The 23,437-nt window shown below is 35.4% G+C and overlaps 6 protein-coding genes across 24 annotated transcripts; 3 read left to right on the top strand and 3 right to left on the bottom strand.

Moving 5' to 3' along the window:
* Positions 1 to 9: 9 nt before the first annotated feature.
* Positions 10 to 4,616, bottom strand: LOC104703125 (protein EARLY FLOWERING 3-like). 12 transcript variants are annotated; one of them, XR_015562567.1, is made up of 6 exons: positions 4,308 to 4,572; positions 3,828 to 4,128; positions 2,519 to 3,315; positions 1,882 to 2,067; positions 1,319 to 1,370; positions 10 to 1,217 (listed from the first exon to the last, which is right to left on the bottom strand). XR_015562567.1 is itself a non-coding variant. In XM_087459740.1 (6 exons), exons 2-5 carry the CDS (start codon positions 4,044 to 4,046, stop codon positions 1,338 to 1,340), a joined length of 1,167 nt encoding a protein of 388 aa, XP_087315866.1. In that variant the 5' UTR covers positions 4,047 to 4,128; positions 4,308 to 4,572; the 3' UTR covers positions 10 to 1,217; positions 1,319 to 1,337. The 12 variants fall into 12 exon arrangements, 6 of the variants coding, with proteins under 6 accessions (XP_087315866.1, XP_087315867.1, XP_087315868.1 ...); XR_015562570.1 differs by having other exon boundaries at positions 1,882 to 2,064; XR_015562569.1 differs by having other exon boundaries at positions 3,828 to 4,086; positions 4,189 to 4,463.
* A 2,073-nt stretch (positions 4,617 to 6,689) lies between these two features.
* LOC104703123 (uncharacterized) lies at positions 6,690 to 8,800 on the top strand. Its single transcript, XM_010419069.3, has 4 exons — positions 6,690 to 6,954; positions 7,335 to 7,477; positions 7,702 to 7,799; positions 8,110 to 8,800. The coding sequence occupies exons 1-4, from the start codon at positions 6,891 to 6,893 to the stop codon at positions 8,672 to 8,674; spliced, it is 870 nt and encodes a 289-aa protein (XP_010417371.2). The 5' UTR covers positions 6,690 to 6,890; the 3' UTR covers positions 8,675 to 8,800.
* A 657-nt stretch (positions 8,801 to 9,457) lies between these two features.
* Positions 9,458 to 12,456, top strand: LOC104703122 (uncharacterized). Of its 8 annotated transcripts, none has more exons than XR_015562565.1 (11): positions 9,500 to 9,648; positions 10,330 to 10,505; positions 10,596 to 10,727; positions 10,819 to 10,869; positions 10,970 to 11,066; positions 11,165 to 11,230; positions 11,323 to 11,369; positions 11,472 to 11,691; positions 11,849 to 11,978; positions 12,075 to 12,117; positions 12,242 to 12,456. XR_015562565.1 is itself a non-coding variant. In XM_010419067.3 (10 exons), exons 1-10 carry the CDS (start codon positions 9,594 to 9,596, stop codon positions 12,314 to 12,316), a joined length of 1,029 nt encoding a protein of 342 aa, XP_010417369.2. In that variant the 5' UTR covers positions 9,458 to 9,593; the 3' UTR covers positions 12,317 to 12,456. The 8 variants fall into 8 exon arrangements, 4 of the variants coding, with proteins under 4 accessions (XP_010417369.2, XP_010417370.2, XP_087315861.1 ...); XR_015562566.1 differs by having other exon boundaries at positions 12,072 to 12,117; XR_015562563.1 differs by having other exon boundaries at positions 10,970 to 11,085; positions 11,186 to 11,230.
* A 1,213-nt stretch (positions 12,457 to 13,669) lies between these two features.
* LOC104703121 (zinc finger CCCH domain-containing protein 23) lies at positions 13,670 to 14,855 on the bottom strand. Its single transcript, XM_010419066.2, is given in 2 exon segments — positions 13,670 to 14,411; positions 14,413 to 14,855. Coding segments are annotated over 2 exon segments (903 nt in total). The 5' UTR covers positions 14,793 to 14,855; the 3' UTR covers positions 13,670 to 13,888.
* Positions 14,856 to 18,914: 4,059 nt separating this feature from the next.
* On the bottom strand, positions 18,915 to 19,579 carry LOC104703119 (oleosin Ara h 11.0101-like). The gene has a single exon (XM_010419065.3). The coding sequence runs from the start codon at positions 19,515 to 19,517 to the stop codon at positions 19,071 to 19,073; it is 447 nt and encodes a 148-aa protein (XP_010417367.1). The 5' UTR covers positions 19,518 to 19,579; the 3' UTR covers positions 18,915 to 19,070.
* Positions 19,580 to 20,797: 1,218 nt separating this feature from the next.
* On the top strand, positions 20,798 to 23,228 carry LOC104703117 (serine/threonine-protein kinase Aurora-2). Its single transcript, XM_010419063.3, has 9 exons — positions 20,798 to 21,009; positions 21,499 to 21,606; positions 21,713 to 21,859; positions 21,962 to 22,057; positions 22,173 to 22,268; positions 22,363 to 22,459; positions 22,544 to 22,661; positions 22,758 to 22,830; positions 22,921 to 23,228. The coding sequence occupies exons 1-9, from the start codon at positions 20,980 to 20,982 to the stop codon at positions 23,020 to 23,022; spliced, it is 867 nt and encodes a 288-aa protein (XP_010417365.1). The 5' UTR covers positions 20,798 to 20,979; the 3' UTR covers positions 23,023 to 23,228.
* Positions 23,229 to 23,437: the final 209 nt, after the last annotated feature.

Genomic DNA, 23,437 nt, shown 5'->3' with positions numbered 1-23,437 from the left:
TTTCAAGACTTTTTAAGACAATTAACATACATAAATGAGGCTCACATAATACGTTTACATGGTACATATATTGAGAATAACATCTATCACAATTTTCTACTTTGGTAAAATACATATCTGAGTCGCAAACACAGTACAATACGGATAGAGGAAGCTTAAGAGTTCGAGGATGGGTCATAGCGTTTACGTTCTTCTTGTATTGACCGGAAAATCCTGGCAGCATTCTCACTTGCGAGCTTCGCATTGTGAGGTACAACCTTTATCACTCTCGTCACTCCTCCATCTCTTGTTGTCTGAGTAACAGTTGTTCTGGTTGTCGTTGTGGTTGTTGTCATCATATCCTCAGGTTCGTTGTTGATATTGTTGCTGTCATCAATGGTTGAGAATGGCCGAAAGGACTTGTTACCAGCGATACCCTCAACCCCACTTGGACTGCTTCCTGTGCTCCCTTGCCTGCTCTTTCTAGCCCGAGGGTAAGACTTTGTTGGCTGTTGCTGTTCCTGTGCAGCAGCTTCATTAACCGAGCTCTGTTGTTGGGTGTTCTGAAGATTTCCGGGACACACAAACTGATTCATATGCTCATTGGGTTGTTGTTGGTGTTGAAAATTTCCAGGATACCCAAACTGATTCATATGCTGCTCATTGGGTGGTTGTTGTTGTTGGCCTGAGCAATAAGGGTTCATCATGGTGGGCATTATTCCATATGGAGGGAAATAGCCATTACTAGGATGAGGTGGGAATCCAATGCCCGGGTGATACTGAGGCATTACCATGGGTGGAGGTATAAAATGACCATAATACCCTCCTGGATGCCCCATACCTGGGTGAGGCTTGTATATCAGCCCTTCAGAAGGAGACATTACAGGGATCAGCCATTGCTGATTTCCCGAGGGAGGAGGCTGAGGAGGAAAGCAATATCCATTTGCAGCTGGTGAAGCGGGTGGGTTGTTCGGGAAAGGCATATAGTTGGATTGTTGATGATGATGACCTTGGTTTGACAACCTCCCAACAACGTTCTCAGCTGAGCTTTCCATTTTATGTTGGTTAGTCTTCTCTGAGTCGCCCCTTTGTTTGACGACAACATGTGGTAGAGGAGGCTTTACCATAAATTCTGACGGAACGAGCTTCTTCACTGGATAGCTTTTAGCAGAAACTTTTCCAAGAAAGTTTATCTCATCGAGCAAAATATCCGGTGATGCAGCAATAAGTTTTTGAACCTGATTATTACAGAATTAAAGCACAGTTGAATACGTCTGTTTCAGCTATAAAATAAACAAATATTCACTGAAACATAAGAGAAGTTTTCGAACGACTTTACCTTAATCAGTCTGTGCAACTCAAATAGTTGAACCGCAAATACTCTTTGTTGACTGTAATGAGAAACAGAGTCACGTCAAGAAGATGAACCGTTAAAGGAAAGATATAGTTTCTGTTGAAGACGAGATAGGGAAAAAGAAACAAGCAATAATAGCTAATCAGCAATGATAGAAAAGCAAAGCAATACATCCACGGACACGTTAGGCATAGGTAACCAGAACACTTTCAACAAAAATATCTAAATTGAAGATACATGATGCAAGGGATGGGTTTATTGAAATCTAGCTTACCGTGCAGCTTAATGTGAATCTCAGATATTTAACAAAAAGCAAGAAAAAAGCTTGTTAACGTCCTTACCATAGCTAAGAGAACATTGAACCTTAAATCTGAGTTATGGTTATGGAGTCTAAAATCCATAGAAACTAGTTCACAACCACACTAAGGATCCTCTTAAGCAATAGCAAGAAGCAACTATAATTCTGCATCGTTGTAAGACTCAAAACTAGCTTTATGTATGGCTAACTAAAATTTAGATCCCGTAATTCTCAGAAAACATTCCCCTACCTGGTTCAACCCCTTAAATGACAAGTAGGGAAAATGTCCAAGATGACAGTGCAGAATTAAAGTAATACCAAACCGAGACAGGGACATGTTCCAACAACCAGATGCAAAGAAGACATAGTATAAAGCCATGAACTGTCTCGGCGGGCACCTTGCACAATGTATGTCAACAGAGAATGTCCCTCCCTGCTATAACATTATCCAACGTGTTAAATGCGTTAATATGCTACCAAGGGCTCTTCAACTAAACATATTATAGGACCGTTTTAGAAGCAATCAGTGGCCTCTCCACTATAGAACCATCACTTCTCAAGTAAAAACCCAAAATCTTTTCTCTCAAAATTAGACAGAGTAGATAACCGAGTTATAACTATACATGTAAACCAGCGATCGTTAATCATGAAAAAAAAAAACTGTTGGAAAGTGTTCTAGTAAATGTAGTGATAGTGAAATATGCCCTACCACAGTCCTCCATGAAAATAGCAAAAAAACAACAGAGGAAAGCTTCAGTAAAATTATGGAACAAAGCTTAAGTATTAACTTCTTGCTAGCAAAAAAAGTCGTTATCAAAGGAGATGGATAAAAAGACCAGAAAATAAATAATTTAGTCAACCAAAGTGTAAATTTCTGGTGAACTTACTTGGCAATAGCTTTCCTTGCTCTCCAGAAACGTTTTTGACCTAATACTCCCACAACATCATCGGGAGAGACATCTATGCTGGATATAGAATCCACCATCGAATCATCAGAAACATCATCACTTGCATCTTCATTTATCTGCTGCAGAGAGGCGCATCCTCTGTTTCTGCTGTATTCACGACCAGTATCAATGTCTTCAGGACTTCCATGACCCTCTTCTAAATGACTTTCCGTTGCCAAGTGAGATTCAGCTCCATTATCAGTGTCCATCACACGTGTTTCGCCACCATCTCGGTACAAACGATTTTTAGACTCTTGTCTTAAGGAAGCATTACCATCATTTACTCTGTCATAACTCGATGCTGATTTTTCGAGATTCATTCCCTCTGTGACTGATAAGTCTAAAGAGATTACAAAGCCACCTGACTTCGTATTCGCCTTGACCTGCTCCCTACCCTCAAGGTTTGAAAAAGTAGCCAAACATATGTTTTGCTTTGAGCCTGGGCGATTAACTTCTTGAAATTGAGTGGAGTGACGAGAGCTAGGTGCCACCAATGGGGTGTGTTTTTCCTTCTCAATACCACTCTTGGTTCTGCCATGACCCTGAGATCTTCTTGAGTTGATAAATACTGGAACTGCGAACTCTTCTTCCTCTCTCACCATTTTCCTCTGATCATGTTGTGCCAAAGATCTCACATTTTCCATAAAGGACATTTGGGATACACAGTTCTCAGTTGCTTCGTTTGCAGCTGAAGAATCAAGATGGCGGGAAGATAAGTTTCTTTCCACACCACAAGACTGCAGAAAGGAGGGTTAAAAAGGATTATTCCCCATGTCTTTATCAAGTAGAATACAATAACCAGAAGCAAGCATGAAACTTCAGTACATAAAAAATCTTTCACAAGAGAACAACTAAAAGTATAGTTAAATCATCAGATTTAATGATGGATGAGCTTAGTCATCAACACCCAGATCCAAACATACATTACAAAACAAATCAAATGAGCAAAGCCCGCTAAAGTCAAAAAACCTACATAAATGTCTTTGAAAACCATAATCTTCTACTGAAAATATTGGTAACAACAAGAATGTTAGATTAAAAAGATGAACCGTTCTGATCATCCACACCAGGATACACTAGATTCTGATTTGTGCAAGAAAATTTAATCCCAAAAGTTCAATCAATAAGCAAAAGGAGTTATTATGAGCTGAAAACACTTAGAAACATTGATCAATCAACCCCTACTCTTTCATTTAAGGAGTTACCACAACTGGAAACAACTATTGCTAAAAAAAAAACAAAGCAATACCTGACTACCAGGAGGATGAACCAAAGTGGTTGTGCTACTACGGGAATTATGAGATAACGAGGCATGATCACCAAACCTCTGAGAAGGGATACTAAGCTGCTCATAAAGAGCCATCTTGTTTCTAGGAGGAGCTCTAGGCCCTCCTTTATCAGCATCATTCACATGAAGCCGAGGAAACATAGGTTCCAATATCTTCTCCTCATCTTTCCCTCTCTTCATCACACGATTTCACAACCTTTGCTTCTCAAAAATAACCTAACTTCACACCGAATTTAGCAACAACAAGCTTCAATAATTGAACCTAAAAATCGAAAAAAGACACCAAATTTAGCAACAACAAGCTTCAATAAAACAAACTCACCAATCAAATGAAATAACTTAACCCACCGACTACGATAGAGATCTCTCTCTCTAACCAATCAGAAAAGAAAAAAAAACCCAAGTAAAGAGAAATCAAAGAAACACCCAAGTGAGTTCAACCTGCTAATCGAGTAATAGAGACGGTGAAGCGAATCAAGGTAGAGATGATAGTTAAGCAGCCAAAGGAACAAGATTCGGAAGGAGGCAGAAGAAGATGACTTGTGGAGATAGATAGAGAGAGAGAGAGAGAGAGAGAGAGAGAGAGAAAGTGGGGTCTAGAAGAAGAGAGAGAGAGGATCTCTTCGGAGAGATATCATTTCATAAAATCCCATTTGGACATTTTCACCACCGGAAAGTGCGTGACAACGTGGACTCCTTTTGTAATAGTGTAATCTTAAAAACTTCATCCAATACATCACTTTTTGTTGGATTCACTGCTTCATTCATCCTCTTATAAAATAAAAAAATAAAATTTATATATATTATAATAAAATTAAAAATTTAAATCATTCTTTAATAAATTCAAACCGATATAGAATTTAGTTTAATTTATAAAATCTACACCATAACCATCTCATTTGTGAACCCAAACCGACATATAATTTCGTTCTACTTATAAAATCTAAATTCTAACCATCTCATTTGTGAACCCAAACCGACATATAATTTCGTTCTAATTATAAAATCTAAACTCTAACATCTCATTTGTGAATTCAAACCGACATATAATTTCGTTCTAATTGTAAAATCTAAACTTTAACCACATCATTTGTAAACTCAAACCGACATATAATTTTGTTTGAATGTAAAATCTAAACCCTAACCACTTCATTTGTAAACTCAAACCGTCATATAAGTTTGTTCTAATTTTAAAAATCTAAACCAAGCCAATATTTAACTTTCTTTAATTAAAAATATACATAATTTGTTTATTTAATTTGTTTTGCTTTTTAATTTAATTTTGATTTATTTTTTAAATGAAATATTAGATGGAAGATTCTGATTGGCTGAGAGAAGAGGAGGTGAACATTTTGTTTTTCTTTGTAAAGTCTAAACCAAACCCCAGGGGGTGAACCTAAGTATTTTTCTTTTTTTATAAAGAATATGTAAGATGACCATATTTTCTACCTAGTTTATAAAGAATAAAATCAAAGATTTGCAATCTAGAATAAAGATTTGTTTTCAGCCTGTTTTTTCTCTGTTTTTGTTTCTAAACAAATGAGTAGAGTCATCAAGTATTACAAATTTACAAGATAAAGCTAATCTATGATTTGTATGAAAACTTGAAGACATCTATAATATAATTTTTTTTTTAAAAGACGTCTTCTAAAATGGAGAAAGTTTTATATATCTAATTAGTTAAAAAATATTACAAAACTAAATGTAGTTTAAATACTTACTTAGAAATCATATATAGATGTAGTGTTTGGACTATATTTTGTTAAAGATCTTGTTTTGTATTGATGCTGTTTAGTATACTTGCTTAGAAAAAACTTTTGGATTTTATCCTTGAGCTATAGCCAAAACTTCATATTCTTCTATTGTCAATAAATCTCCTTATCTCGGTATGTCTCTTTCAATTTATTTCCTATAATTCGATTTGCGCTTGAGAAATCGAATCATCCAATTTTGCATTTTGTAGGGCTGTCTTTGACGAGGAGATAAAGGGTGGACCATGTGGAATATTATTTTTTCGCCACCAAAAAATGGATTTTTTACAATTCTTAATCTTATCCACAAAAACCGGGACCCAAAATTTTTTTGTTCGATTTCACCCTTGATTTCACTGCTCCATTAAGCCCCTCTTAACCTAACCACCTCTTGTCAAATCAGAAAGTCTTAGCACGCCTCACATTAGATTTTCCACAACTTGCTAAAATGGAACAATGATCAGAACTAATCATATCTAAATAATCTATCTTTGAATGCGGAAAGAGACAATGCTAATCTTTATTACCTAACGTTCAATCTAACCGACATCTAACAATCTGATTATTTTGCCTATTACCACACCAAGACAATTGCTCGCCATAACAAAGAAACTCCAACATTTCACAGTAATGAAACATGGAAATAAAAAGCACAAAAGAAGAGATCGATCGCAATGCTCCACCTTTTTTCGTGATTTCTAATAAATTCGTTAAATTCTTCAATTATAAACCAAGGGTCCTTCTTAGAAATTCCTATTTGAATTAATTTATCCTAAATTCTTTCCTGAGGTTAGGAACATGATCACCGTAAACAAAAGTAAAAAATACCAATTGTTATCCAAAAAAACCTTGAACATCGATGAAACTATCACAATCATAAAAAATATCAAGTTTTATTTTATCATTGTAAAACAAAGTTAATCCTCCGCTAGATATATGTGGCTCAACAGTATACAAATTATTATAACCAAATTTATTCTGAAATTTTTTTAAATAATTTTTTTTTATTTTTTTTTTTGACTGGCTTATGTAAGTTATCAACTATAGTCCTTTTTTTTTTTTTTTTTTGGCCAAAATCAAACAGATGACCCAAAAATGAAAAATCAAACAGATGACCCAAAAATGAAAAATCAAATCAATCAAAAAAATAGACGACAAAGAAATAAAAAATAAAAGAAAAATCAATCTACCAGTTACCCTTTTTTTTTATCACAAAACTCAGGAATTCAAGTTGTGATTTTCTTCAACCCGTCCGTTGGCGAATCTGATCGAAATGGCTTCTTCTTCTCCAACTCAGCGTACTCACGTCCCAATTCCTCCCGACCCACCACCACCAGGTCCCCTTTTTTCTTTTTCAATTTTGCTTCTCCATACTCCAGTTTCCTGATTCTTAACTCGATTATACCAAGTTACGCTACTACTAATCATCTTCATTCTTTAACCGTAATCGATCTGCTTCATCCCTCAGATTCCCCTAATCTCATGATTTTGTGTCTAATATAAAACTTCATTTCTGATCGAAATATGCCTTTTTTTTTTTCTCCTTTAACTCTTGTTTTGATTTGAAATGTTTTATAGAAATGTTTGAGTATGGATTAGATTACATTCTGAAACTATACACTGTTTGTTAGTTTTTTTTTGGGTTAATGCAAGTAGTAAGTAGATTGTTGTTATAGATTTCTCTTGTCTCTCATGTCTGAGAGTTTTATTCTTGCAGGAGGAGGTAGGTCACTGACACAAGAAGCTAATGACCCACCAGTGCCTATATCAGTTTCCTCGCCGAGCGGGAAACGAACCAGAGATCCCGAAGACGAGGTCTACCTCGATAACCTTCGCTCCCAGAAACGTTATCTTAGCGAGGTTTGTTTTATTCTGGGCGGTTTTTTTGCTCCGTAACTCAGTTGTTTGATGATTCTTGTGGGTTCTGTAATCGCCATTTACAGCCCACTTTTTCATTTGTGGCTGTGGGATGGTTAAATCATATCTCTTTTAAGTCAGCGGGTTTGCTTTCTGAGAATTGCAATAGCTTCTGTAGTTTTCTCTATCTTAACAGTGTTTAAATTTCGCCAACATCTTTTTCGTAGATAATGGCTTGCAGTTTAAACGGACTAACAGTCGGGGACTCACTTCCTGTCAATATGTTAGAGTCTCCAGCTCGGTCTGAGAGCTTTCTTTATCACAGGTTTCAATATCTCTCACCCTGATTTTGTGTTTGATCATTTTGGTGTATGTATATGTGTTTATTTTGGGATTTTTTTTGTAAATGCCTAAAGACAAGGAAACAAGTATACAACTCTGAGTTGGAGAGATTGTTTTGTTTCTGTCTCTCGATCCTTTGTTTGAAGTTTGATACCAGGAGATTCAAGCGGGCTCTAGTAGTGTTTTTAGCTCATTAGAGACTCTGGATTGGAGCATTTGTTGTTGAATATGGTTTGTGAAGTTTCAAAATAACTATCTGATGAGCTTCATTATATGTGTCATACATAACATAGGGATGATTTACCATTGCAATACTCTCCCATGTCGGAAGACTCAGACGAAGCAAGATTCTGCGAGGACCCAACAACAACAACAAGCACTTGCTCATCGCAACCCGAGAGCCGCCCAACGAGTCCAGTTTCACCATATCGATACCAAAGACCTCTTTCTTCAACAAACTCACCACTCCTGTCATCGTCAACAATCCCACTCCATTCACATGCATGTCCTACCTCCGTGAGCTCCAATGCAACAACAACCACTACTACTACTACTACTCCACAGTCTCGCCATAGAGGATCAGACACAGAAGGAAGGTTTCCATCATCGCCCAGCGATATCTGCCATTCAGGTGACTTGAGGAGAACCGCTCTACTCAGGTCTGTTCAAATGAGGACACAACCATGTGGCTATACTTCAAGTTCAGGGACAAACAATATTGACGTTGAAGAGAGGATGTGTTCTAAGTCTACGGAAGAAGATAGAGGCTATAATAGAGGGGAAGATATATCTTACACTGAAGTCTCTAGTAAGAGCAAGTCTTGTAAAGCATTGGACATGAGACTTTGTGAAAAGTGATCAAAGAGGCTAACGAATAGCCAGCCCTTCCATTAACAATACTAAATTGTTGATTATTATTTTTGTATGCAACTAATTTTTAATTATTCAAAAGTAATTAATAGGAGTACTATGTTAGTGTCAAAATGGGTAACCCGACCCATACCCATGTGGGTTAGAGACTTTCGTGGGCGGGTTTAATCCGACCCATTTATTATAATGGGTTGAAATTATATATCCAAACTCAATAATATAAAATCTAATGGCTAAATGGGTTATATGGGTTACCCATATATAAATAAAATAAAATGAAATAAAATAATTAATATTAAATCCATAACATATTATATAAAATAGAATTATAAAACCAACCAAAGTTTTCAAGTTTAAGAAAATAATATCAGATATTAAAATAGAAAAAACATCCTAAAATCTTTAAGCCAAAAATCCATTAAACCAAAATAAAAAGTCATTATATTAGATATATATTATTTTTGTTTTTTTGATTAACTCATGGGTAACCCATAACCCTAATGGGTTTACCCCATTAAACTCATGAACCTATTGGACAAACCCATCAATACCCATTTATTTATATGGGTATAAAAACTTAACTCATATCCATTAAAATAATAGACAAACAGGGTAAAACTATGAGTTTCTACCCATTTTGACACCCTAACTATGTATTAATAAAAGTTTTGATCAAAACTACTATAGGTTTAAAATTGAAGTACAAAGTTTTTTAATAATACCAATAAAAAGTTTATATATATATTTTTGTTATTATTGTGAGTTTCTTCAAATATAGCCAAAAGCCCAAGCACAGGCCCAAATACCAACTAAACCCGATTCGGCTAGGGAACCCACCCGTCGGGTGAATCTGGACAGTCCCCTCAAATAAAAGTTGTGAGAGCGCTGCTTCGACGCTTTGATCGAAATGGCGTCGTCTTCTCCAACTCAGCGAGCTCACGTCCCGATTCCTCCAGAACCAGGTCCCTTCTTCTTCTTCAATTTGCTTCTCTATCCTTCAATTTGCTCTTTTATCGTTTCAATAAGCTTCGCTACTTGTAAATTATTATCTTCGTCCTTTCCATTGCGATCGATTAGCTTTGCTGTTCCTGGTTTCACCGTATTCGATCTGCTTTATCCCTCAGAATCCCCCAAATAATTTGTTTTTTTTTGTTTGCTTTCGCTTTTGAATCAATTGATTGAGAGAATAAACCGATTTGATGCTGACGTTACTTCGTTTCTAATCGAAAATGTGAGTTTTTGGCTTGTTTCTGGGAGAGTTTAGGTTCAAAGTTTGAAGGTGCTTCGTTATTGCTTTCTTGCAATGCATCATATGAGAGATTTTTGTTGATTTCATTTCTGATTTGAGAAATGTCTTATGAGTTGGATTTAGATCATCTACAGTATCTCTGTTTGCAGCTTAGATTTTGGGTTTAATTTTTTTTTTTAATCTAAAAATGTCTTATGGAACTGTGCAATATTCGTAAAGATGAATGCATGACTTGGATAGATCATTACAGTTTCTATGTTTGCAGCTTGGACTTTACTACAAACTAGACATGTTAGTTATGTTACATTTTTTTGCAATTTGTTTGTATTTTGATTATGCAAGTAGTGAAAATTGTCATAAACCTTTTGTCTCATCTCTGAGTTTCACTCTGTAGGGGGGAGGCCACTGACACAAGAAGCTAATGAGCCACAAGTTCCGATTCACATAGTGAAAGATCCTTTGCAACTTCCTGCTGATTTCCTAAACCCTTCTCCCGAAAAGAAATTGGTCATTGGTTTTGACTGTGAGGGTGTTGACCTCTGTCGACATGGAAAACTTTGTATCATGCAGGTATGACCCCTTTTAACTAGATTTTTAGATTATTTGTTCAATGATATTTTGGTAGTTTATAATTCTAACTGAAGATTCTTGTCTTGGCAGATTGCATTCTCTAATGCAATATACTTGGTTGATGTCATTGAGGGTGGCGAGGTGCTTATGAAAGCCTGTAAGCCTGCACTCGAGTCTAGTTACATCACAAAAGTTATTCATGATTGCAAACGTGACAGTGAGGTGTCTGAACTTTTTTTGTTTACTTGGTATTGTGTTCATGACATATTTATAATTCATGACAACGTCGCTTTAATTATTTTTCGTACTATAGGCCTTATACTTTCAGTTTGGGATAAGGTTGAACAATGTTGTGGACACTCAGGTACGCTTTTCTGTGTGATGCGAAAAAATCTCTTGCCTTAGACTATTTCCTGTCTAAGTAACCTGGTCTTGATTTTCTTATACTATTTTCTGGTTCATAGATTGCTTATTCGCTGATAGAAGAGCAAGAAGGCAGGAGAAGACCTCTAGATGATTACATATCGTTTGTTTCACTCCTTGCTGATCCACGTTACTGCGGTACATTTTATATTATCATGTTAGTTTTTATTTATGATTTACCTTAAATATTTAATCCTCGCGGCATCTTGTTCTGGGCGTGAATATACTGATTTCAGCTGTGCAAATGTTTATGCAAGTTCGACCTTATCTATAGAGCCTGCTTTTTGGAACTTCTTGTTCTGGTTCATATCTTGCACCTTGAAATAGTGATATTGACATTTTTCCTATCATGTGGTGGTGAATCAATCACTTTGCTTTTGTTTATTCGGTTTAGGCATATCTTATGAAGAGAAAGAAGAAGTTCGTGTGCTCATGCGCCAGGTTCATTACATTTCTACTACATCTTTGCTAGTGTTTAAACTGAAATTATGCTTCCACAATAGATAATAAGTTGTTTGTGTTGCCTTAATCTTTCAAATTTAGGACCCAAAGTTTTGGACATACAGGCCAATGACTGAGCTTATGATCCGCGCAGCTGCCGATGATGTCCGCTTCCTTCTGTATCTCTATCACAAAATGATGGGAAAACTAAATCAGCGGTCACTATGGCATCTAGCTGTTCGTGGTGCGTTGTACTGTCGGTGTCTCTGCTGCATGAACGATGCTGATTTTGCTGATTGGCCGGCTGTTCCTCCAATTCCAGGTTTGTGCGTACATTAAGAATGTAGTTCAGGACATAACTAGGTTACTCTCTGAAGTCAGTGAAGATATATAAAAATCTATAGACAGAAAGATAAATAGACTAGTGATGTTTGCTTCAATTGGTTTACTGATTGTAGTTGGACTTTTAAGTATTGCAGATAACCTGAAGTCAGAAGATGAATGTCTCGAAGAAGAGATCCTGTCAGTGCTTGATGTTCCACCAGGAAAGATGGGACGTGTGATTGGAAGGAAAGGATCATCAATTCTCGCCATTAAGGAAGCTTGCAAGTATATAAACCATTTCGTTTTCATGTAGTAGTAGTGCTAACAAGACATTTGATATCTGACTGTCATATAATACGAGTGATTTTTTTCGTCTAGCAGCGCGGAAATTCTAATTGGAGGGGCAAAGGGTCCACCTGACAAGGTTAGTCTTATTCCATTGGGGCACGCGATCTCAACATAGTTCCAATGTTTAGCTATAAATGAGAGATTGGTGGAACCCAAAGATGTACTAAGGTAAGTGTTTTATGGAAATGGGTTTGGTGCAGATATTTGTGATTGGACCGGTGAAAGAAGTGCGTAAGGCGGAGGCTATACTGAGAGGAAGAATGATAGACTATTGAAGGAAATGAGGGCCCTTTGTAATCTTTCTCATTGCCCCCTACCAAAAAAACATTAAACCCTCTTTAAACTTGGAAACTCCATGGTTCAGTACGGACCCGAGAGAGTCCCCTCTTCAATAAAAGTTACATCATTAACTTCTGTTGATACTGGAACTTACCATTCCATTTCCCAAAAGGGACTTTATAGTTTGATGAAACCAAAAAAGACCATATCAGCTGTGGTTTATTGGCAAATGCAAAAGTAATTTATCTGATGAGTAACGTTCAACCCTCAATTTGTTTCTACGCCCGCTCTGTTTCCTTTAGTGTTAGTGAAACTGATAGTTTAATTACGTTTTGTAGGGAAATGATGATTCGTAATCCTAAATTAGTGGGTTTTAGTACGAGTAAATTCAATTTTTTGTGCAAACAATTGATCTTTTAAAATCTAAACACTAAGGGGGTATATTGAAACAATGATTTTGGAGGATTTGATGGGATTTAGAAAATTTGGAAATTTTGATAGATTTTAGGGGAGTTGATATGATTTATGGTAAAAAAAATTCAAATCCCACCTAAAACCATGAGATTTGTATTTCTGTATTTTTAACTAAACAAATCCTCCAAAATCCTCCAAAATCCCTAAAACTTATTAAAATCCAAATCCACAAACTGTTTTGAATAACAGTGGATTTCAAAGTAGATTTTTAAATCATCAGTTGAATAATAGTGGATTTCATGAGACTTTTTAAAATCCATGATTGAATAACATAGGATTTGTAACTTTTACACAAATTACTTAAAATGTCAAGTTGAATATACCCCTCTAAATCTTAGTACATCTATTAGAGTTAGATATTGTGTAAAAGTCTTATATTTAACAATAAATCATGTACAAGTACAAGTGCTCAACTGACCTATTTTCTCTCATTCTTTGTTGAATATTTTTGTCTATTTGACTGTGTATATTATTAATCCACGCCTAAAACAATAATACTAATCCCCTTGAAACTCGAGCTATTTTAAAACTTTTTACTAATCTACTATTCTATTTTTACTAACACTAAAGGAAATAGCTTAGCTACTATTCTATTTTTACCCTAAAAATAGCTTAGCTATATTCAGAATAAGATTTAATATACCACTAGAATTAGGTTTTCAAAGTGTTTTTAATAATTTCTTGGTCTTATTTTCTCTCATTTGGTGTTGCATATTTTGGTCTACTTTACTATTTTGTACATAGACGAAATAAAACAAGTTTGCAAAAATCCAAATACATTTAGAACTAATTACAAAATGACAACTAATACACAACAAAATAAAGCCAATGGCAAAAGAAAACAAAATAAGTAAATTACGAAAATGCTAAACAAATTGCAGAAAGGCCTCCAAGTTTTTTTTTTTTTTTTTTCTTTTTTTTTTGTGCAAAAGGCCTCCCAAGTATCAGTTACAAAACGACGATAAGACTGATTTGCCACGTCATTTATCTACACAAATAAAAAATCTCCAAATATTCACAAAATTAAAATAGTCGAGTCAAACTGGATAGAACTGCCACATCATCATAGACTCGGTTAACAGAACCGGGTTAACTCAACCGAGTGAGTTTTCTCGACTGAGTTTCGCGTACATCTTGGCTCTCAGTTCTTTTCCAGATTCCACAAACTCCATCGCCGGAGCTTCTTCTTCACGTTCACTCTCCCAGATCTCAAACTCCCTAATTCTCGGCCAAGTCGGCGCCTGCATCGGACGCAAAGACGACGAAAAAGGTAACCTAACTCCAGATCTCATCGGCGAACCCCACGAACAACCTCCGTTCAACTGCATCTTCCTCATCGACGCAATGATTTCACCGGTGCTCGGAGAAAGCGGCGGAGATTCCGACTGTGGAGAAACGAGGATCGAAGTCGGAGAAGTAGCTGAGCCTGATTTCGAAGAGAAGAATCCAAGATCTGGATCTAAGGAACAAGGCAAAACGCGTAACTGCTCCGTCGTATGAGCGAAGAAACAGATCCTTCTCCGGCAACTCGTTCCGTCTTTACACGGCTGAGTACGGTAACGAGAAGGATGAAGCCAACACTCGAAAACGCCGTGAGCGAACTCACACGAGTCACCTCCCTTTACGAAACTCAGGACAAGCGGTGCCGGAGTAATGAAACTTCCTCGGATCTCGCCGTCGTGCTTTCTCTCCGGGATGAGCGAACGGACACTCGGTCCAGTCATGAGATCGGCCTCTCGCGCATCGCCGGATCTTGAACTCGTACATGCGAAACTCGTCGGTGAGTGATGACTCGTCGGAATCGTTCGTTAACTCGTTTGACGGGAGGTAACGGTAGAGAGAAGTGAAGGAGTCGAGATACGGTGACGGAGAGTGTGGGTGATCGTTAACGCCGTTAGAGAATGGTGAAGAGATTGTGCATGTTGGATCGTTGATTGAGTCCCATTGAGGGATATGGATGGTCGGATGTGGCCGCTTATTATTTTCTCCGATCATCATTTTTTTTTTTTTTTTTTTTTTTTGTTGTTTGTTGTTGTGAATTTGTTAGTGAGTCTAGAATATGGGAGAGGTTTGTCTTTGTGTTATATAAACTGCTTTGTTTTTTTAACTATGGTTGGGTCAATCTTAACCACAGTAAAGTTATGAAAATCTTGACCCTATCCACAAACCGTACGGTTACTATTAATAAACAACTCAATGGGAAGATTAGGACACGTGGAGAAATATGTGCTTATTATGTTCGTTTGTTACTTTATTTTTTGTTTACTCTTAAAATTAGTATTTGATATTTTTATAAGTCAGGTATCTACATTAATACCACCTCCAACGCTATAAACGGATGTGAGTTTCTGAACAAAAAAAAAAAAAAAAGAATCTTTTAGTTACAACATTTATTTTTTATTTTTTTATTAACTAAATTACTAAACATAGGATATATGTCCATTATTTTCTTATATACATTTCTGAAAACTCTTCGTTTTGATATTTTTTTCCTTTCTTTCTTCACTTTTTATATTTTTATTAATTTAGTTTTGTTTAGATACTTTTAAATATTTTTGCCTTGGAGATGTTTTAATAACTTTAAGCAATTGCAATAGAATGTGAAACATATTAACGTCGTAAAATTCATCTCCTCACCACTAGACACAAGGCTTCACACAAGTTATTATTTAAATTTTATTAAAGATTAAAAAATTTACGGCTAAATTTACTTGAAAATAAAACATGTGTGAAATTTTATAAGTTATCTACCAAAATAATTTGGAAGTTAAATGATACAAGCTTAAAATTATAAGTTATTAAAATTAACTATTAATTTATATAAAAAAACAATTCCTCATTTTTCCTTTTTATTGAATTTTTGTTCTCAAAGTATTTTTTTCATCTTTTTAACAACCTACATATGATGATAAATAATGAGCATTAGAAGAAAAATAAACAATGAAGGAAATATATAATAAGGAACAAATTTTGAGAAACAAAGCTGAAAATTTGTACATGAGACATTTTTTTTTCTTTGTTTTTACATAACCTAAAAATTTAGAACTTACATAAATTATTTTTCTGAACAAAAATAAAAATCGAAAAGAGAATATGATAATTTAGTTATTATATATGCCGTGTCCTGAATCTTTACAAACTTTTCATCATTTTCTTATTCATGAACACGTTGATGTGAGAATAGTCTACAGTGAGTGGAGTGTCTATCAAAAAATGCGATAACATTGTCAAAAATATCTACAGTAAAATTAAATTATGTAACGCATATATTTATTTAATTATCCACAATATTGTACGGTTAAACTATTAATAAATTGAAATGTGCCATGTGTCAGAAATAGCTACATATTATGTTTAAATGATACAACATTAATAAACAACAAAATAAACCAATAGCAAATAAAACACAATTAACATATTGGTTTAGGTCGAATCAGGTTTTTGTGGGTTTTTTTCTTGTAGTTTTTTTTCTTTTTCTTTTCTAAACTAATATTTCCGGCGTAGCTGGACTGAAACTCTATTTGGGACATTTTGTCTTGTCTGCAAATATTGTCCTTTTGTTACTGTAATCAGTCGTTGTGTTCTGTGTGGTTAGTTTTGTAACGAGTCACTTTCGTGTAGCATACTATTCATTTCCCCAAAATTAATCCTAAAAATATACAAATTAGACAATGATAATGACTTTGCTAGTTTGCTCGGATCGGAAAGGCAACAAGCAACTCGGACAACATTTGAATATTTTAATGTTTGGTCCATTTTACAATATCGAATTAAGGGTTCGCCACTGCTCCGAGATCCACTTGATTGTTTCTCTTCCATTTTTTTTTTTCAATTGTTTGAGCAAAGGTTATCCATTAAGCGGAACTTATCTATCCCACGTGGAATGCTTCACAAAATTAGGATACATAATTGTCACTAGTCAGACCATTAAACAAACGGCAATTTGATTATTCTGAATAATAAAAAAAACAATGTATGACCATAATCAGATAGGGTTCTGGGAACAAATCATCTAAATCTCACCAAACTTTTATTAAAGGATAACTTTTGGTTCGTGGCTATTAAATAATAATTAAGTCTGAATTTATCAACTTTTGCTTCACTCACAAGGGTCTGATCATGGATAAGCAATGATTATCACAAGCTATCATAATGACTAAAAGAAGAATCATATGATCGTTCTCGGTTCTTTTATCCATAAACTATTTATAAAACTAAAAAAAGTCACGAGATGATTGATCGATCACGAAAAAAAATATTTTAAACGATTCTGGAAGTTTAAAGGCTGCGGTATGATATATGGTCTAACCCAAAAATTAATAACTTGTAGAGATTCAAAGGATTTTAAAAGAAACATAAAATCTTTTTGATTTACACAAATTAAGGAATAATGATTATTAACTTTAAATTCATTTTTGTTTTTTTCTTTCTTTTTTTTGTAAAAAAGCATTATATAATTATATACCAATGACTATTCAGATTTTCAAAAATTTTAATGGTTATTTTTTGAAGTTTACAAAAATTTAATATTAATAAACTAAAAATGGTAGAAAATCAATCTTTTTGGAACATAAAAAAATCACAAAACATCAAATTTTAAGGGACAGAGTGAGTTAATTGGACTACATTATTATATCTTACATTGTATTCCCTAACTAACTTATATTGTATTATAATAATATTATATATTTCCAACAAGTAAGATTGTATATTTCCATTTATATTAGTATTAGATTTTATATGAAATTAAAATACGGTAAATGTAAAAAAGATAGCAAGAAACGAATGCAATGTTCAAGAATGAAAAAAATAAATAATAAGTGTTTAAATCGTTGTAGATAGTTGATTAGTATGCAACATGTGAAAATCGAGACCAATCACTATGCAACACAGATTAGAATCATATGCGAATGGTCACGTGGTTGGCACAACTACAAGAAGTAATGAATGTTTATACTCATCAGCCGAGGGATCTCCAAGATTAGATTGACAAAGCGGTAAAACCCAAAATTAAACATGAATAATCGTCAATATATGATTTGGTTCCAAAGTAGAACTGTTCTGAAATATACTGCATTGTACCCAAGACAAGCAGTGAATATTGTCCTCCTCCTGAGTCCTCAGCCTGGTGAGCAATTTTAATGCAAGCTTATTTATGCTCATAAAAGGTCCTTAATTACAAGATATGTAGTAATAATTCATTGGATATATGCAAAGAGAGAAAAAGCTTAAACGAAGAACCAAGAGCAAAAAAGTGTTTGATTGGCATTTCATAAAGAAGAGTATTTGTCCCAAAATAAAGATATATGTGTATATATATGTACGTACTTCACTTGTTAAAAGATCCTAAACATACAGGTTTCATTTTAGGCTTATCGCATACAGTGGACTTGTCTATAAGGATGGTCTATTGAACCCAAAAGCACCACGCCTTCTGGGAGCATGCATGTGCAAAGGTGTGGTGTGCGCATCTGAGTCCTGCAATGGTTCATGGACATATTAGAGGCAACATTCGTAATTTTGGAAAACATGCAGACGACCTCTAGGTAGCTGTCGTTTAAATGCCAATTAATGATTTACTGATGAGAAACTATTGAACCAAGAAAATGTGTCAACTACGACGAGTGAAGAAAATTACTTATATGAGCATATTGCATCATTGATGACCCGAGTACCTTCTCAGTTACGCAAAATAACACACAAGTCACAAACCGTACAATACAATATCCCTTTTAACTCCAATACTAGCGACACAAGTGTGGTTAGCATATACGATATACCCAATGAAAAGCGAGCGAGCGATCGAGGGGTCCGCAGTTTTTGCCATGTTTTTTGCCTTAGTTTGGTTCTAAATTTTTGCTAATTAATTTATCATCAATAGTGTAATCGAGCAGGCCAATTTTTTTCGAGTATTACATTATTTGATTTCAATAACATGTGAAATATTCAGTCTAAACACAAGTTACGTAAGGATAGAAACTTATTCTGTTAGATGAATTAAAAAAAATATATTGGAAGAGATGTAACCAAAATATACATGCTCAACAAAGAACCTCAAAACTGTAATATAATGAGAATAATTAAGAACTAATACCGATCAGCCAATTAAAGATAATTACGTCACAAAAATAAAATTAATTATATGGATTAGGGAAGAACATTTCACATTACATCTTTTCAAAAATAAAAGCCACGGAACAGTACAAAAAAAAACATACGTAGGGTAATCATAAAACATAATAAATATAACATAAAGATTCATATCATTATAAAACTCTAATGATTAGTTGTTGTGGTTTGGTGTGTTTGCGGATGCGCAAAATGTCCCAACTCTTTCGCTTTCTCCGTTATCCTCATTCTCGCATAATCCACTTTATCCGCTCCCATCGGGTGTTTTCCGGTAACGTACCTATAGATCCACGTCAAAGCCGTCGCTGCTGCCACCCCACAACCACCTGAGAATAAGAATCCCACCGTCAAAAGCCCCATCGTTATCACCGCGGGCACCAGCACCGGGCTGAACAGAACCATCAGTGGCGTCGCCACGATCAAACCGATCACGGTTCCGGTTAGTGTTAGTCCCGAGAGCACCAGGAGTGATAGTCCGATCGTTGATGCCGTTAAGAATCTCACTATTTGCCGTGTCGATGGTGATGAGTCGTGGAGACTCTTCATTATTGGTTGTTGTTGCTGCTGATGGTGATGTTGATGATGATCCGCCATTTTTCTTTTTTTTTTTGTTTTTGTTCTCCTGAGTCTTCTGAAGAAATTGTGAATTGTATAGAGTTATGTTTTGTGTTTGTATCTTTGTGATTTGTGGTGTAACGAATTATAAGGGAGAAGCGAAACAAGAAACGTGGCGAACGATGAGGCAATAGAGAAGAGTGCTACGCGGGCGTGTCAGCTCTGCATGGAGCTACTTCGGGGAGGTATTGACACGTGCTTGTTCATTTTCGAATTAAATCTCAATCGTCTATGATCTTGAAGCGTATTGGGCTACTTATCTGGGCTTCTGGTGATTGTATTATCATTGTGATTGTGAAGTTGGAATAGTTTATCCTGAAAGTGTCAAAATAGGGGTTGGATTTGAAAACAAAAGAATATAATAATAAAGGTGTTATCTTCGTGTTTGGTTTGTTTTGATCCGGTTAATTAATTTTTATAATTCTAGACTTATAGTCAAATTCAATTGAAATTAGTTTTGTTTGAGTTGTGTTTGGTTCTGTCTAACTTCGTTTGCTTAAAAAAGTTTGTTTGGATTGTAGTTCGGTTTATAAGAAAATGAAAAATAAAAAGTTTAGGAAGACACAAAACTAAACAATTAGAAAGTGAAAGGAGAATGTATGCAAATATTCTCCCAAATCTTCTTCTACCTTTGAAATTTAAAAACGTAGAAAAATCTAAATTCTAAAATCTTCACAAAATTTTATAAACATACAATATAACCCAAAATATAAAGAGAATTTTAGAAAATTGGAAATTAACTTGACAATTGGCAACGTAACAAACGCAGAAGAAGCAACAACAAAGATCTTTGTGTATATCATATTATTAATTATTTTTGGCTCAAACAAGCCAATATGAAAAAAACATTATTTACATAGATAATTAAGTGTGGAATTGTGCAAATACGTCGCGCCAAATTATTCGTTTTATTATTTTGAGAGCAAGGGATGTAGACCAATGAAAAGGAAGCAAACTCTTCTTTATCTGTCTGTATGTCCTCCAGATAAAGCGTAAAAGTTGGTTATTCGGAAGAAGAATATACCATCTTTAATAAGTCGGAGCAGTCGATAAGAAAAACGACAGATTGGTTATCCGCTCCAATCATATAACGCATGACCTAGATATAATTTTTTTTTTAATAATATAATTTAGCTGCAGGATGAGAAGGTCAGCCTGCTAAACCATGGGCTTAAAATATGGGCCTGTAGTAGAAATTCTGAAAATAAAAAAAACTTCGATGCAGCTATATCAACACGTGGCAGTCTCTGGATTCGACCGTTGCTGCTTTGCTGGTTTACGTTTTCTCTCTGGCCCCCCCCTCTCCTTTTTTTAAATTTCTCCATTGGATCCCAAATCTCTCCTTTGTATAATTGCTCTCTTCTCTCTCTCTCTCTCTCTCTCTCTCTTCCTCTTTCTTCTTCATTCTCTCTCGCTATCTTGGATCAATCGATCTCTTTCCATGGGGATTTCTACAGACACGCAGCAAAACGTAAGAAAATTTTACTTGTTCTTGATCTCATGATTCCTATTTATTTATTTTTTTTTTTGGTTCTTTTGCCGAATATGTTTCAATTTTAGGGTTTTGATATTTATCCATCTCTCGTGTTGCTTCCTTGTTCGTTTGTGTTTGGGATTCTCGATTGGGTTGTTTGATATTTCATAAATGTCAGGGAGATTTCGAGAAATTTCAATTTCACAGAGTTCACGTGTGAGATCTTAAATCCGAGGATTTAGGGGTTGGGGTTTTTAATTATTTTATCAACATATCTTTTTGATTTTTCTGATAATTATTGGATTTGAAAGGGTAGAGATCTTCGTTTCTGGAAATTTCAATTTCTAGTATTCAGTTTTAGGGTTAACAAAAGAATTGGGTTGTGAAAACTTTGGTTCTAATTTAATGACAGATTGGTTTCTTATGATTATTAAAGTGTTTTCTGAGACTGGGATTGGATTTGTATCTTTGTGATTATTGTGTCAGGAGGCATTAGAGGCTGCACAAAAGAGATGGACTACAAGCGATTTCGACGTTGGGAAGCCTCTTGGTAGAGGGAAGTTTGGCCATGTTTATATAGCAAGAGAGAAGCGGGTTAGTGTTTGTTGTTGCTTTTTTGAGTTATATTCACAGAAAGATTTGTTTGGTGATGATGTTTGATTTGATGTCTTTTCTTCTTTTATGCATATATTTGAAACAGAGCAATCACATTGTGGCTTTAAAGGTTCTTTTTAAGACGCAGCTTCAACAATCTCAAGTTGAGCACCAGCTTCGTAGGGAAGTTGAGATTCAGTCTCATCTTCGGCATCCCAATATTCTAAGGCTCTATGGCTACTTCTATGATCAGGTGTTGTGTTGTGTTTTGTGTGAATTTTAAGATTCTTACTTGTTGACATCACAATGTTTGTCTCTGTGATAATAACAGTTTCTGGAATATCTTTTGTTGCAGAAAAGAGTTTACTTGATTTTAGAGTATGCCGCTAGAGGTGAGCTTTACAAGGAGCTTCAAAAATGCAAGTACTTCAGCGAACGTCGAGCAGCAACTGTGAGTCCTAGTGATATTTTTACCTTACCCCTTGCCTCTGAATCTCTGTAGTCTTTTCTATTTACACTTCTTGTAGACTAGCGCGAGCTCATACCCTTTAATTTTGTTGTGGCAGTATGTTGCGTCATTGGCAAGAGCCCTCATCTATTGCCATGGAAAGCACGTAATACACAGAGATATAAAGCCAGAAAATCTATTGATTGGTGCTCAGGTAACAAATCCTAGCTACTTCTCATTTTCCATCAATGCCATGTGATTGAAGTTAGCTTAACTATTTATGTATTCATGGATATATATACTATCAGGGTGAGCTCAAGATTGCAGATTTTGGATGGTCAGTTCATACATTCAACCGTAGAAGGACTATGTGTGGGACTTTGGATTACCTTCCACCTGAGATGGGTACGTAAAACCTCTCCAGTGTGTTTTTAAATCAGAGACGTCTGCTCCCAGCTAACTGACTCTTTTTTGCTTTTGGAGTTACAGTGGAAAGTGTGGAACACGATGCAAGTGTCGATATATGGAGCCTAGGAATTCTCTGCTATGAATTTCTTTACGGTGTTCCTCCTTTTGAGGCCAGGGAACATTCAGAGACATACAAAAGGTAACAGTCTGTTCTTTAGAAGCTTAGGATAGGATTAGTATGATGTTGTGGTAACGTAGATTAAAAAAAAAAAATTTTGTTCTACAAATGCTGCAGGATTGTTCAAGTGGATCTCAAGTTCCCTTCCAAACCTATTGTGTCTTCATCTGCAAAAGACCTGATTAGCCAGGTTCCTACTCTCTCATACCTTGTAAATCTCTCTTAAGCTTTTGTGCATTTGAAGAGTGAATTCTGATTTTCGCACTTTCTGACCATACAGATGCTGGTTAAGGAGTCTACTCAACGTTTGGCCTTGCACAAGCTTCTTGAGCACCCATGGATTGTGCAAAACGCAGATCCGTCAGGCCTCTACAGAGGCTGAAGCTTCATGCTCTACCATGCAGCTAAAGAAAAGACTGCATTCTTGTCCCCTATTACTATAAATGATCTGACCAATTCATAGTCTATATATAGAATCTAGCTGTGTTGCAAAGTATTTGTACTATATTTGTCAACAAATTTTATAGCAACAAGATTCGTGTAACTTGACACCAATTAGGTTCGAATCTTACATCACTTTTAAAGAAATCGTTTGGAATGGTTTTAAACTTACACCAGTTTTTTGTGCATTGGTCGTGGCACTAATCTTAGTTTTAGAACTTGTTCACCAATTGGTCAGATTACACACTGTATATTTTAAGCCACTCCAAGAAAACAGCCATTTCTTCGAAAAAATTTTCGGAGCCTAGCAGCAAAAGCTACTTCTTGTTATCATGGACGCGAGGACAATGATGTCA

This window comes from Camelina sativa, chromosome 7 (assembly GCF_030686135.1).
Source record: "Camelina sativa cultivar CO46 ecotype springtype chromosome 7, ASM3068613v1".
NCBI classification, from domain to species: Eukaryota; Viridiplantae; Streptophyta; class Magnoliopsida; order Brassicales; family Brassicaceae; genus Camelina; species Camelina sativa.
The sequence above is the reverse complement of the archived record's forward strand: the minus strand, read 5'-3'. Positions and strand labels throughout refer to the sequence as shown.

Coding starts and splice junctions, on each gene's coding strand:
- LOC104703125 (XM_087459737.1), bottom strand. CDS start 4,046: ATGAAGAGAGGGAAAGATGAGGAGAAGATATTGGAACCTATGTTTCCT. Junction 1,371..2,518: donor GCAAGGAAAGCTATTGCCAA/GTAAGTTCACCA, acceptor TTCTCATTACAG/TCAACAAAGAGTATTTGCGG. Junction 1,218..1,318: donor AGTTGCACAGACTGATTAAG/GTAAAGTCGTTC, acceptor TGTAATAATCAG/GTTCAAAAACTTATTGCTGC.
- LOC104703123 (XM_010419069.3), top strand. CDS start 6,891: ATGGCTTCTTCTTCTCCAACTCAGCGTACTCACGTCCCAATTCCTCCC. Junction 6,955..7,334: donor TCCCGACCCACCACCACCAG/GTCCCCTTTTTT, acceptor TTATTCTTGCAG/GAGGAGGTAGGTCACTGACA. Junction 7,800..8,109: donor GAGAGCTTTCTTTATCACAG/GTTTCAATATCT, acceptor TACATAACATAG/GGATGATTTACCATTGCAAT.
- LOC104703122 (XM_010419067.3), top strand. CDS start 9,594: ATGGCGTCGTCTTCTCCAACTCAGCGAGCTCACGTCCCGATTCCTCCA. Junction 11,692..11,848: donor GGCTGTTCCTCCAATTCCAG/GTTTGTGCGTAC, acceptor TAAGTATTGCAG/ATAACCTGAAGTCAGAAGAT. Junction 12,118..12,241: donor CAAAGGGTCCACCTGACAAG/GTTAGTCTTATT, acceptor GGTTTGGTGCAG/ATATTTGTGATTGGACCGGT.
- LOC104703119 (XM_010419065.3), bottom strand. CDS start 19,517: ATGGCGGATCATCATCAACATCACCATCAGCAGCAACAACAACCAATA.
- LOC104703117 (XM_010419063.3), top strand. CDS start 20,980: ATGGGGATTTCTACAGACACGCAGCAAAAC. Junction 21,607..21,712: donor ATATAGCAAGAGAGAAGCGG/GTTAGTGTTTGT, acceptor TATTTGAAACAG/AGCAATCACATTGTGGCTTT. Junction 22,831..22,920: donor CAAAAGACCTGATTAGCCAG/GTTCCTACTCTC, acceptor CTGACCATACAG/ATGCTGGTTAAGGAGTCTAC.